The sequence below is a fragment of the Melanotaenia boesemani genome, chromosome 1 (assembly GCF_017639745.1).
Source record: "Melanotaenia boesemani isolate fMelBoe1 chromosome 1, fMelBoe1.pri, whole genome shotgun sequence".
NCBI lineage: Eukaryota > Metazoa > Chordata > Actinopteri > Atheriniformes > Melanotaeniidae > Melanotaenia > Melanotaenia boesemani.
The window spans coordinates 30,570,365-30,584,974 of record NC_055682.1 but is presented as its reverse complement, the minus strand read 5'-3'; the positions used below and the strand labels follow the sequence as shown (position 1 = coordinate 30,584,974).

The 14,610-nt window shown below is 38.7% G+C and overlaps 1 protein-coding gene across 1 annotated transcript; it reads left to right on the top strand.

Moving 5' to 3' along the window:
* Window positions 1-1,070: 1,070 nt before the first annotated feature.
* lpcat2 (lysophosphatidylcholine acyltransferase 2) lies at window positions 1,071-9,473 on the top strand. Its single transcript, XM_041984496.1, has 14 exons — window positions 1,071-1,353; window positions 1,719-1,861; window positions 3,934-4,151; window positions 4,438-4,550; window positions 4,822-4,882; window positions 5,014-5,072; window positions 5,297-5,331; window positions 5,517-5,571; window positions 5,799-5,881; window positions 6,231-6,356; window positions 6,471-6,624; window positions 7,241-7,339; window positions 8,011-8,152; window positions 8,326-9,473. Exons 1-14 carry the CDS (start codon window positions 1,243-1,245, stop codon window positions 8,502-8,504), a joined length of 1,578 nt encoding a protein of 525 aa, XP_041840430.1. The 5' UTR covers window positions 1,071-1,242; the 3' UTR covers window positions 8,505-9,473.
* The last annotated feature ends 5,137 nt before the right edge of the window (window positions 9,474-14,610 follow it).

The window sequence follows — 14,610 nt, the reverse complement described above, 5'->3', positions numbered from 1 at the left end:
GTATTCTTTCAAAACTATAAAATTATTTGTCTTTAATGTCACAATTTAGCTTTTCACTAAAATGATCATCTAATGTAAAATAATGAATTTGGCTCCAACACAATCTATTGGAATCTATGAGCAAGATACACTTTCAGGAACAGAAACACTCATTTCATGTGAAATTGAACAGTTTTTCAGTTCAGTTCAGTTCAGTTTATTTGCCATTTGCAGTATGAGAAACCACATTGGAAAACAGTTGCAAAATGCTCAAAGTGCACTGTCAACATTTAACAGACAAAACATAGGAAACACAAGCCTAAAAAATACAACACATCCTAAAAAACGCATAATACTTTAGGGCAGATATGAACAATGGTTTATCATGTCACGTTGAGTTTAATAACATTACCCATAAGCCAATGTGGGTTCCTTGAGCTCCAAACTAAAAAGAAAGAAATAGCTTGCTAATCGGTTTAAATAAGTTTTTGCACCCTAAAAAAATGGTTTAGTATGAAAATAGTTCTACAGAAACTTAATAAATGTGACAGAAAAATATTTTCTCTTACAATATAAGTGTAAAACTCTTATGTATTAAACATATGTGAAGAGAATACACACACCACTGAAAACAAACTTAACCAAACGAAAATTTGTTGTAACACTGCGCCATCTAGTGGCCATATACAGGAACTTGTAAGCACAGCTAAACGCTTGACCTTAATCCTTTTAAAACACCACTCGTTGCTTATTTTGAGTCGCTGCTTTTGAGTTTGGATTTTTTTCGCACTTTCCCCTTCTGTCCTTCTATCACTCCTTCTGTCCTTATTGGTGGCATTTTCAGACAGTATTTGGCACAATTTCAAATGTATTTCTGTGATCTGATTTAAAATGTAGCTATTCTAGCAGGAAATTAAAAAATAAATTAAACAAATAAAAAAAAACACGACACTATGATAACTTGTGGACGTTCACAATGATGGCAGAAGTAAAAAAAAAAAAAAGAAAAAAAAAGATTAAATTCTGACGATTAAAGAGAATAGGCTCGGATGCCGCTGCAGCCACGTTGGAGGAGGAGCTTCAGGCCGGTGTGGTTCCGCTATGGTCTGAGTGTGTATGTGTGTGTGTGTGTGTGTGCTGCAACTCATAGGTCGTCGTACGTGAGGAAACGAGAACAGGTCCCCCCAAGCTGAGGAAGTGAAATGATAACATAAGGGCGCGACAACTGCAACATTTGGCTGTTTCTTCGTGGACTGGACAGCAATGCAGCCTCAGCGAGTATTCGCTTTGCCGAGGCAGCAATCGCTGCTCTTACCAGCGGTCATCAACCCATTCGTGCAAGACACCAAACTGACAAAAGCTGATATAATCAAAGTGAGTATGGAGTTTAAATTCAGTGGTTAGAGTAGGCTTTCATAAACTGACCATTGCTTTCGGTAACAGAGCACTCACAGTGTTTCAGATGTGTGGGACTACACACACACAGGCCACTGTGTGACCAGGCCTATAATCTTCTCCAGCGGCTTTGACAATCGGCTTGCGGCACTAACAATGAGAACTGTTGTGTGCTTTCTAAAGAGCTGTCCAGTGATGTGGATTTCTAGAATCGTGCATATTTCTGTTCTTTGAACGTGAGACATTAGCAAGGGTGCAGCTGATATTGTCTTTGACAGCTTGGTATGGGTCTATGATTTATAGTGTGTGTGTGTGTGCGTGTGTCCACTCCCCTCTCCACACAGTGTGTCCTGTTGGGAATCTTCCTGGTCCCTCTTCGAGCCATCCTCATCTCTCTGGTCTTGATGGTGACTTGGCCAGTGGCTGTTATAATAACCTTCAAGCATCCTCTGAAAGGGGCTGTGGCACCAATGACAGGCTGGAGACGGTAACTATGGATACAACTCCCATCCCACTTCTGCCCAGTCTTCCACAGAACTCCAGCCATGCCTTATGAATAGTGTTATGGCCTTTTCCATATCAGACTTACTTGTTAACTTTTTAAAAAAAGTTGTAATTTCAAAACACAAGTATAAAGAGTGTGTCAAATAAATTATGCTCAGCCCACTATTTATAGGTGTATCATTATCCAGGATAGGATCATTTATATTCACTTGCCCCACAATGTCATGTGTAAGAAATGGAGTGAATTACATTTTGTTAAACATGTTAAATAAGCATACTGTGGCAATGATGAAAGACAGGCTTTCACACTAGGTCTGTGTTGGCTAACGTTTTACTTAAACACAGACATTCTATGCAAATACACCCAGTTGTTGCCTAACAGGTAAAACGTCTGCATCCACAAATGTTACTCAAACCTAATAATACAGTTATGTAAATAAGTAGTTCTGCACAGATTAGCAAGCGCATACATTGACTATTTCTTTTAATCAAAAAAATAAACAGGTATTGCTGAGTTCTTGAGATAAAACTCTAAATTCTGCTTTTTTGCAAAATCTATGAAAATCATTGTTTCACCTCCCAAACTTCACTGACATAAAAAGGAACTTGCTGCGCACTTACTTACCACATGTGAACATAATGATTAGGAAATGCACTGAACTCAAAGGAAGACAATTGTACTAAAACACTTAAAGTACAGCTTTACTAAAAGAAGAAAAAGGAGAAGAACTGGGCTCAGCTGCTTCATAAAACGAACAACCCAGAGGCAGTACAAAATAAATGTCTCTGATCTGCGTGCATTTTTGCAGAATCATGCTTTGTGAGATAGTATCTGTCACACAAGCATTACCTCAGCTCAGCTCCCCACAGAAAGGAAATAGTCAGCTTTATTTACTGGGGCTACAGAGGAACTGAAAATGTGACCCTCGCGCGCCCCCAATCTCTCTTTTGCATTAAAAAGGAAATCCTGTAAACATCTAAATGCAATGTCAGTGTTATTATTAAAATTATTTGTTATAAATGGTGAGTGTATGCAGGATGAATACATTTTATAAATGTGTTGCAGATTCAGAATATTGACTGGTTGTATATATTTTTTTTACCCTTTTTTGGGGGTTGTAGCAGTTATAAAAATTCACACTATTGCTTTGCACAGATCTTGTGACCACAGTTTCTATATGATTATAATCAGATGTGTTGTAGGTGAATGATAAGACAATACATCCTTACCTCAGTTTATCGCTTTACACATATTCTCATGGTGGTGCAAGCTCTCCATAATTAAAAACCGTATTTTAGGGGTTTTCTGCTGGCAGAGATGACTAATATTCCCCTGAAGTATTTAGCATATGTTTTGTTTGTTATGCACTTCTATTTCTGATCTCACTGATAATTGCCACCCAGTTCTATGCACCTGCATATTCAGTAACCACATTCAGCTTATTATTGCTTTTTTTCTTCTCATCGGCTCTCATCAACCTCTTCTTGTACAACAGTTTGGAGCCTTTTTCAGCTTACCAGCTGTCTCAAGGCTTGTGCGGTTGGAGCAAAAGAAAAGACGATGATATGAGATAAATCCCAAGTATGTGATGTTTAATGCAGAATCTAATTTTGTCCAACTGTATGTTACTCTGTGCCCTCTGCATAATAAAGGAGACCTTATCATAGCCATAAAGACTTGACCAACTGATTTAAGTTGAAGCCTTTTCACTCTGCGAGCAGCACGGCATGGTATTAAGTTCCCTGTCTAGTGGAGCAGGATTAATACAGCTTTAAATATTCATGGCTTTGTAATCTCGGAACAAGCTTTATAAGTTCCACAGTGCCATTCATTATGTTGTCCAAGAGATTTGGTGTGCTCCCTGCAGATTTTGAGGAAGTAGCTGGTGGAGGTAACATTCCCTGCAGTTCAAGAGTTACAGAAAAGTATACAAAATGGTGCAACTTTTCCTGTTGCTAAATCATGCTTATTCAGTTCATTTATGTCCATCTATGTTAATGTGTAATAACCTCTTTTAAATGAAATAGTTCTGAGCATTTTTCTTTTATTTACAGAGTCATGTGTCGAAAGGTCATGGCTGCCTTGGGAAGGGCTTACTACTTCTGCATGGGCTTCAGAGTGGTAGTGAAGGGTACGCAGGTCAACAGCAGTGAGGCTCCCATCCTGGCTGTGGCCCCCCACTCCACCTTTTTTGATGGGATTGTGTGCATCGTAGCCGGCCTGCCCTCCACTGTCTCACGTGTTGAAAACCTGGCTACACCCATCTTTGGCAGTAAGACGCTTTCCATTTGGGTTGTTGTTCCACAGACAGGAATGTTGAGGCGTTTGCGCTTGAGGAAACTTGTTTTGTATTAAAAACATCCACCGTGTGTGATGAGCATGTCTGAAATTGTGAAAACATTTTGGGCCATAAAGTTCTGTCGTTATCTGATGGCACAAGTTCACAGCTTCTGTTAAAGTGTGTTTGATTACAAGGGGTTTGTAAAACATTCGTGCCCTCGGTGTACTGTAGAAACCCCCCTCTCTGTTGTGTTATTGCTATTTTGTCCCCTCTGCAGGGTTCGTTCGCTGTCTGCAGCCAGTACTGGTGTCCAGAAATGACCCAGATTCCAGAAAAAACACAATCCAGGAGATTGACAGTAGAGCCAAGTCAGGAGGCCACTGGCCACAGGTTTGTTGGTTTGTTACTCAAGCACAAACAGAAAACCAAGAAACCTCAAAGGCACAATTCAGGATGTTGGTTTGGCATCACATGTTCACTTTTAGTCCACTTATGTAGTCTGTGCTGTAAAAATGTATATTCTTTCTCAACTTTATCCCAGAAAGAACAAAAATGTCTACAATGCTGACACACTGTTTCAAAAGGGCTCTGTGTTTCTTTAGAATAATATCCACATACGTAAAAAAGTGATCACATATGGGATTAACGATTTGTTCTCCAGGTTCTGATATTTCCAGAGGGAACATGTACAAATCGCTCATGTCTTATAACTTTTAAACAAGGTAGGTAGAGAAGGTAGTATGTCACATAATGTAACCTTAACCCGTCTTTTTTTTAATTACAGCATAACAACATAACATTTTTTAGGGGATGAATTTAAAAGTATTTTCTATTTATTGTTCTCAACCTTTAGGTGCATTTATTCCAGGGGTCCCTGTACAACCTGTGCTCATAAGGTATCCCAACAAAATGGTGAGCACTTGTGACTCTGTCACACTATATATGCATCTCCCCTCATAATTAAGAGCAAACTAAGTGACATGGCATTGTACTTTCTAGCCTTCACAGAGGAGGCACAACTGAAAATAAATAATATAAAACAAACAAAAATGGTTTACTTTCACCCTGGAAAAATGCATCTGTATTTCATTGATTTATTCTTCATTATGTGTGCATTGTGTCTTTTCTCCCTTTAGGATACCGTGACTTGGACTTGGCAAGGTTTCAAGTCGTGAGTATGATTGAACACAGTTGTGCCTCTTAACGTTTCTCCTACATGTTAGTGGCAGCGTCTACGGTTACTTTTTACTGGACAATGAGCACCACTTTAACAAAAGAGCAGTAACATCTGTGGTTTGGATCACAGCAGCTTTGAAAGAACATGTGCAATAACTGCTGTGCTTCTATCATGTGCAGGAAGACTCTGCTGCTTCTAACCCTGTGTCAGCTCTACACCACTGTTGAAATAGAGGTAACAGCTGTTTTCCCTCTCAATAATAAGTTGTATAAAGGCTTTCACTACTTTTCTGCATATGGTTTGGCAGTGTTGATAAAGAGAAAATTTTGTGGTAGTAAACAGCACTCAGTTGTACCATATCAGCTGTGGCAGAAGTGTTTTCTGGCTTTCATGTAAAGGTGTAGGAGTCTACTTTCTATTTGACCTTCCTTGCAACCTTTCTTCTCTGTTGTGTTTTTCAGTTCCTGCCACCGCACGTCCCCACAGAGGAGGAGAAGAAAAGCCCCGCTCTGTTTGCCAGCAGAGTGAGAGAAACTATGGCCCAGTGAGTATTCATTGGTCTGATGCCTCATGGAAAGCACCCTTGTCTTTTTGAATGGTGCTATACAAAACACTTTCCTCACTTTGAGTTGCACATTCCACTGTGCATCCCTTGAGTGCAATGTATAACAAAGTTTAATAGAAAAGTGAAAGTATATATTTCAACAAGTAATGAATGAAGTAGTAAAGTGGCTTAATGTGCACGTAAGTTGATGAGAAACACGTCAGTATGCGCCAAGTTTGATTCCTGCTCCGCTCTTATCTCCCTGATCTTTGCATGTCTTACTTGCCTGCTGCCTATTACACCTTACAAGCCCTTTGAGCTGACTGCTTCCTAAACCTCCTGCTTTCAGTGCTTTGGGAGTTCCAGTGACAGACCACACATATGAAGACTGTCGACTCATGATCTCAGCTGGTGAGCTGACACTTCCCATGGAGGCTGGCCTGGTAGAGTTCACCAAAATCAGCCGCAAACTCAAGTAAGAACACCTCACGAAGGTATCCCTGCTGCGCTAGCAGTCACTGAAATTATCACTGTATAAATATTCTATGAAATACTGTATAATAGTTTGTGTTGTTCCATGTTCACTCAGTCTGAAGTGGCATAATCTGAAGAAGGAGCTTGAAAGTTTTGCAAACATGGCCAGCTCCTGTAAGGGAGGACGCATAACCATTGAAGAGTTTGCCAGATTCCTGAAGCTGCCTGTTAACCCAGCCCTGGAGGAGCTGTTTGCACTGTTTGACAGAGTGAGGATGTGTTTATCAAAGATTGGTTACCTAATCTTTTTTTTTATAACCAGAGCAATAAGCAATAAATAACACTAATAATAAATATGGAGGTTTTTTCTCTGTTCAAACTTCATATTTGGTTCAGTAATAACGTACAGGAAAGAAAATATGCTCCAACAAATACTACAAACGCCATACACTATGGTTACAGCACAGCAGGATCTCTGCATATCGTACATCTGCATCATATTTAGAGGAAAATGATGACAGAGTGGGTTCAGAATTTTTTTAGCCAAAAAAAAAAGTAAATCATGATCAAATCAGTTTGGATGGGAAAAGAGAATTTAAAACAAAAACAGCTTTTAATACCCTGTTCAGTAAATTTAATGAAAACTTATTCCTCCAGAAGTACATTCCTCAGAACTGTTCCATGGTAGGAAATTGACTTTTAAAGACATCCCATATTCTTTTCTAGCATGACATCCATGTGGAGCAGTCAGTATTGTTGATACCAGAGACTAGAATAATCTCATCTATTATTTGATCAGATTTGATGATTTATGGATTCCAGACAGAAAACTGGATAAAACGCTACCCATCGTAATAACCAGTGCTGTCTCTTTGCCTCGTGTAGAACGGAGACGGCACCGTTGACTTTAGGGAGTATGTAATTGGTGTGACCATCTTGTGTCGACCAGCTAACACTGACGATGTTCTACGGATGGCTTTCCAGGTAGGATGGTAAAAAAAATTAAAACTCTAATGTACTTATTTAAGGAACTGAATGTTATGCTAGAGTGTATTGGAGTAAACATATTAGTATCTATTTCATATTCTCATTAAAGCTAATGTGTTTTTAAGCTACTTTTGCATACGACCATAAAGGCACATACGTGACACTTACTCTTCACATTTTACTGACTTCTATTAGTTTAACGTGAAATGTTGACAATTTTCATATAAATTGTACATATCCAGAGATATAATGTTGACATATTTACAAAATATGAAGATTGAATATTTAAATAACAATAAAAAATAAGCAGGAAGCCAAAAAAGGATTAAGCTGCCTGCCCTGAATTTCCTGTCAGTGCACAGTAGCAGCACTGCTGCAGGAAGAACAGAGGCGGCATTCGGAGGGGCATGGATAATGTCAACTTAACAATGTGTGTCTGTTGTGAAAAGCATGGAGTCATTTTGCTGGCCATAAGGTTATATGTGGTTTTGGAGAAATGGCAACTGAAAGGATATTCTTGTTTGACTAATTTATTAAAAGTTAATCCAAAGTATAATTTGATTTTGCCTCCGTGTCCAGTTTTTAAGATGTTTTTGTTATAGTTTAAAGGTTTAAATATGCATATAGTTTGCATAAAACTTTGTTTCTTTTTGTCCCGTTTGTTGCAGCTGTTTGACACAGATGAAGATGAGAAAATCACCCATGATGAGTTTACAGCGCTGCTGCGCTCTGCTCTAGGTGTGTCAGATCTGAACATGACCAAACTCTTCAAGGAGATTGATGCTGATAGCTCTGGTTTCATCACTTTCAGTAAGTTGATTCTCTCACAGGATGAAGCTACATGTTAGTATTTAAGTGTCCCTTTGTAATTTCACCAGTGTGTCATTCTGAAATAGGAATATGTGCAGAAAATACATTTATTCATAGTTCGAATTACACTGGATCCTGTTTTTTTCCCGCTCTCTGTGCTTGTGAATCCTTAGGTGAATTTCAAGCTTTTGCCACAACCCACCCAGAATATGCCAAGCTCTTCACCACTTACCTGGAGCTCCAGAGATACCAAGCGATCCAAGAGGCAAGCCCGGGGGATCTGGAATTGTGCAGTAACAGCATTTCCAGGGAGAAAAATGAAGACAGCACCTCTGACAAAAAGGATGACTAACACTGAGAGCGACTGTGAACCTTGATTGCCTCAAGAATCCAAGAAAAATCCAAGTCTGCCATCTGCTTCCTTGTTGTAGTTTATTTAGCAAATTTATTTTTATACCAAGTAGTTTCCTGTGTGGTTCAAGTGTGCTTCCGTTTTCATTTTTAGTGCCTTATAGCGTTTTTAAAAGAGAACTTAACGTGTACTTTAGAAGAGAAAGCAAATGAAATCATTGTCATCGGTCATAAATATGTTGAAAATAATTATGTTTTTATTTAATGTCTAAACCTTGTAAACTCCAGATTTAACCACAGAGACTGTGTTTTAAGATTAATTTGTGTGTTTCCTTTAAATCAATGTGATTTTTGGACAGTTTTGACCTTGCACAGAGATGAACACAACCCAGTGCACCTTACCCTTGTCTTTGTGGTTTATCTGCAAATAAGAGGAAAAATTGCCAAACCAACTCATTTTTAAATTTAAGCAAAGAGTGCTGTGCTTCTGTCTTGCAGTGTAATTAGTGTTCAGTAAGCTTTAGTCAGATCTTTCCAGTCTGGCAAGCCAGGAACATATCCTCTGTATTAAAACTATGTTTACAACAAGCATAGATGCTGTGCATTACACTTTTTTCCAGCGCTCAGGGACGCAAACCTTGTAAGACGGCTGCATAATTAGACAGAGGTTTGCTTTGCATGTGTATCTATTTGCATTTCTACTGAAGGCTGTTGTTGCTGAGACAGCAGCGTGTCTGTGGCTTTAAGTTTACTAAAGCAAATCAAACACTGAAAATAGGGCAATTTGTGAGCAAAAAGGCAACAGAGCTTCTTCACAGCAGCATATTCCAGCGGGGTATGCTTTGAGATTAACAAGAGGCATTGTTATTTATTGAGTAGAGTGTATTGCAATTATGTGGGTTTCCCTTCTTTTTTTTGTCAACACTGCAAAGTTTGCTTTTTAAAATAAGACAAGAATACAGTACTCTTTCCTGGTTTGTGTTTGTTGTATTCATCACTTAAGAAACTTATAACTTTCTTAGACTTTGCTTATAATGAGACCCCAGTGCTATGAGTGGGCCACAGCTGCACTTCTGTATCTCTCAAACCGCCACAAGGTGCCAGCAGTTACCTGTTATCATTCCAGTGTGCATATGTACGTATGTCTGTTCTTTGTCCAAACACTTGTTTGATTTAATAAATTCTGCCTTTTGTGCTTCATTTCAAACATTGAGGGTTTAATTAAAAATTAGATATAAGGTCAGACATTTATAGAAAGGGTAAGCATTCAATAGTCCATGTGTGTGTAATATTTAACCAGTCATCAGCAGTGAGTTGTGTTTTCACCAAATGCAACAGACCCGTACAATGCAAAGAGGTTTATTTTGTTTCAATATGATTCAAATACTGAGAAAACAGTCACATTTCAGAAAATGCAATCATGAATAAGGGCAGATATTAAAGCCCGAGATGAGGAATGGCCTGAAGGGTTTCTTAGCTATTTTTGTATTTCCACACCAACAAAATATAAGGTGAAAACTTAATCTTATATGCAAAGGTTTTGAGAAGCCATACCTTATCATCATTAAATGCACAGATGGTCATGGGAATGTCTTAAGGAAAATAATTGCACTATCATGATTTTATATGGTGTAAGATTGTGTCAGTGCATTTCTTCGTATGGCATCTCTGTGACACTGTTATCATTGTAAGGTGTGTCATGACTAGATACTGGATCTGAGTGATAAAACAAAGGGGTGAGTGGGTGTAAACTGGTATTCAAAACTTGGACTGATTCACTGTTTGTGTTCAGCAAAAATCTTTTGACAGATTTTCTTTTATAATATGTTGAAAATGTCTCAAATTGAGCTTTTGTATAGTTCATAAAGAGTATCAAAAAGAAACAGTTCCTTCATTTAGCAGCTAATTGTTTTATATCTGCTTATTGGTCAAAACATTGCTTTCATTTTTGCCAAGATAATGTGTCATTATTATTCACTCATTTTCTGCTCAGCTGCTCTAAGAAGTGGGTGTGATGCTAATATAAGATGCTCTAAATACTGCTCGACAGTGCTCGCGCATGCACATAAACACACAAGAAATGGCACAGTCTTGCTGTTTATTCACTGCACACAGCCGCTTGAAATGAAAGATGGAGCAAGGACCTCCTCATTAAAAGCCCGCTGTTAGACAAACTGTGATTACCAGCTGTGATTTCCATGTTCAATTTGTTTTAACCTTTTCAAATGTGTACAGGCTCATTTCATTTTGATCAAAATTGATGAGATGGTATAGAATCAATTAAATCACAACACTGCAGTGCTTACAACAGTTTGACTCCTTCCCTAGCTTCAGCACCCACTCTCCTCTTTTGGCCCCACGCCCCTCCATCCTCCTGCTTTCTCCTGGTTGTATATTGCTGTATCCATTTCAGCCCTGCCTGGAGGGTGATCCTGTCGCAGTAGATTGTGGGAGATATGTGTTGGTAATTTGATTTGGTCTCCTCAGGACCTGAGTGAATGAGCAGCCTCTGTTTGTGAACACAAGCTGGACACAGACCTCATACAGATGGGGGACTCACCGTGTCAGGCTGGAGGAAAAGGTCAGAACTAACAGGCCTTATCGTTAAACTGATGTGGCACAACTATGTGCGTCAGTTTAGCCAGGTGGCCCAGCTTTCACAGGCATAACAAGGACAAGTCCTGGCTGAGCTCCACTTTCTACAGTGCTGAAAGGTTTGACTGTCAATATGCAAAGTAAATACTAGGAATGAGAACCAGTTGCATGTATTGTACCAACCTTCTGGTAAATTATTCTTTTTACTTCTTCAGATCTCTGCTAGATATGCAGATTTATACAATTTTAGCTCTTACCTGCACAAGTGATAATTAAGATATTAAATGAAAAGTGATGGGGCTGTGAGGATGGAGAAGGAGCTTACATAAGAGAAAGAAATCAGTTATTTTAGCCTCACTTTCCTATAGAATGGACTTTCCTGCCTATAACAACAGGATACCTGGGTGTGCACATACACTCCTTTGACCCTTCCTTCGTCCTGCATGACGAAAATGGATGTAGGGTTTCAAAAGGTCAGCCCAATGTGCACAAACACTAGCTTACAGGTTAGAAAAGTGCAGAAATTTGCTGGACAGAATATTTAAGCAAAGCACATTATTGTAAATGCCTAAAATAATTTGGAAGTAAAATGTATCCCCATAGTACACATGACTGAAACAATTCCTTGGCAAAGGACTGTATATGGCTCTAAGTTCTCCAGATGTCTTGTTCCTTATTGTGGTGTCAGTCACATTATGGCAGTGCATAGTACAAGTGTGAGGCTTGCACATAGTTTTGTACACTGATTTTGGAGAACATAAGCAGCTGACAAACTTCGGGATATCTTACAATGAAAGTGCTGGTTTCCAACATTGCGTAGCTGTATGGCATAACTGTACAAAGATGAACTCATTGCTTTGTCTGTTCTCAGGCCACATTGTCTAAATGCTTGGTGTTGAAGATGTATTTAATTCAGATGGATGTTTAGTTCACAAAGTCTGGTTTGGTGTGGATTTTTAGACATTTATATTGTTATTCAAGCACTCACAAGCATATATCTCCACACACCCTTGACTCCTGCAGACTTTAGCCTGGCAGCCTGTCTCCTTGAGCTCTTCGGGGAGTTCCTCCAAACCTCATTGTTGGGTTTCCTCACCGCACCAGATGACACCTTGTTGATTTTCTCTCTCCCATTATTCTCTCCGGAAAGTGATTGTTCCTCATTTCCCATGTGATGGTTTATAGGAACAGTGAAGGTCCTGGTGAGGGCAAAGTTTGAGATACTTTATGAAACATGGGCTGTCCAACAGCACTATTGGCACCAGTATCTGCAGTTGCGGGTTTGTTTTCTTTCTCAATGTTTTGGGTGTTTCGCATCTCTGTGTTTGATTCCTCTCCAATTGTTTTTTCTCTTCTTTTTGGATGAAGGGCAACAACTTTTCCTGTGTAATATTCGAGTATGGGTCATCCTGAGGTTGTTGAAAAATATTTGTCTTTTTACTTGCCAAACAAGGTGTGGAAGTGTTTATAGTTTCCAATCAAACTCAAACTATACCTTCCATGGGAAAAGGAAAAAAATATGTTAAATCATAGCACGTAATGTTTCTCCTGTTACTTTTAAGCCAAATGAGAGGAAACCGCGATGTGTTACAGTGTTTATTACTGCTGAACACTGTCTTATGCAACACTTTCGGAACATATAATAAAAACTGAGGATTTGGAAATTGAAATGGGTCTCTTATAGAAAATGCAAATTCAGCCTGACTCTAATCTTTTACTTAATATTTCTGTGACTCGTTAGTCAGTGACAGACAACCTTTTTTTTCTCTCAGTTCAAACTGCAGCCATACTAATCCTCGAGCCATCAGACCTCACCCTTTAATTGCTCCCCACTAGTCATGCTCAACAAATATGCCTCCCTTATTGGGCAGTGAGATAATGTGACCTCCTTAAACATAAAAGTCTTTCAGCATGGATGTGTCTCTGATAAATAAAAAAAATAAAAATTTGAGGACACATGCTTCTTTGCCAAAGTGCAGGTAGAAAATAAACTCAATTTCTTTCCCTATGCTTAGATATGGCTCATGTTTCCCAGATATGATGTATACTGCTGGGAAAAATTTCCCTCTGCCGTCAGACAACTGACTCACACTGATGATTGTGTCTCTACATGTATAGAGTGTGCAGGACAAAAGACAGTTAAGATATTTAAATCTTTGCACAAGACAGCTCAGAGGGAGAAGCTTAATGACACTGCAAATATAAGGATGCCTGGAGAGATTTAAACCACAGATTTAATGGGGTGCACAACAAAATAAAGCCCACTCAAAGTTAATACCATTGACTTGTAATATCTTGCTACTTAAAGTCTACGGAATCATGATGTAAGGAATTTTATGAAGCATCAGTCTTTCACCATGTATGTTTGTGCACATATACAGAGGCAAAAAGACAGAAAGGAATAGATTCTATTTACTGTGACTCTGACCAAATGCTCAGGTTAAATCTACAGGGGTTATATTGTGGTTGCTGAGAGGCTGCGTCGTCTTTCATTAGATTCGCATCCAAAGGTCGACATGGGAGAGCTCAAACCTTAAAAGAAAGACAAACAGTGAGGTCTCAAGAACTCTTTACAACCAAAGTGAGGGATCCAAGATGATCAAGGTAAAGGGTGAAGGATGATATTATTTTGCCTTGAGCAGTACTCCCCCCCCCCCCCCCACCTGGATACAGAAAGATTGAGGTTATGGGTCCAGCTCCCTGTTAGCAACATTACAGTAGAATAAGGAGAAATTTGTACTGAGGAGAAAACAGTAATAACAACACGATCCTTTCTTGTTACCTGGTCCATGACTTTACCCTCACTGCAGTTATTCAATCTCCACAAACAAAATGCCCAAAAGTAGCCCTATTAGGGCTTTATAAAACAAGCACTGGAGAGCAAAGAAGACATTCATTGACTTTAATGGGATGAACTGATCAACCATATCTAATAGAAATCATTGCCCCTGGCAAAAGCTGGTGCAGAATTAAATTACACATGGAACACAAAGCTTTTACGGTTTCTTAGAAAACTGTAATTCAATCTGTTTAGTGCAGAGAAGAAACAGATAAGTCCAAATTAAAACATTAAAAAAGTTTTGTTGTATGTTAAATTTAAGTTCTACAGGAACCTAAAGGTAAGATGATGTTATATCTGATAAAAGTGTTACATCAAAGTACAAATACATACCTATACACAGATATATGACTTATCTTTTTACACTAGTGAACAAAAGTCAGATTAAAAAACACATTTAAACACGTTTATGTTTATTGAATTTAAACAAAATCTATCAGTTAAAAAAAAAAAAAGAAAAAAAAAAGTGTGTCCTCATATGATGTCTTTTTTTTCCCCCCGTGAGTTACCAGTGTTGTGAAGTCAGAGGTAGATGTTTAGCTTAAGTTTAGGGAACTTGGGCTCAAACAAAACAGTGCTCATGCCAAGTTGACATCAAACTGGAGAGAAGGCGTTCAATTATAAAATATCACGTGGAAGAGAGAGAGGAAAGTGATTTAAAAGCTCGCATTTT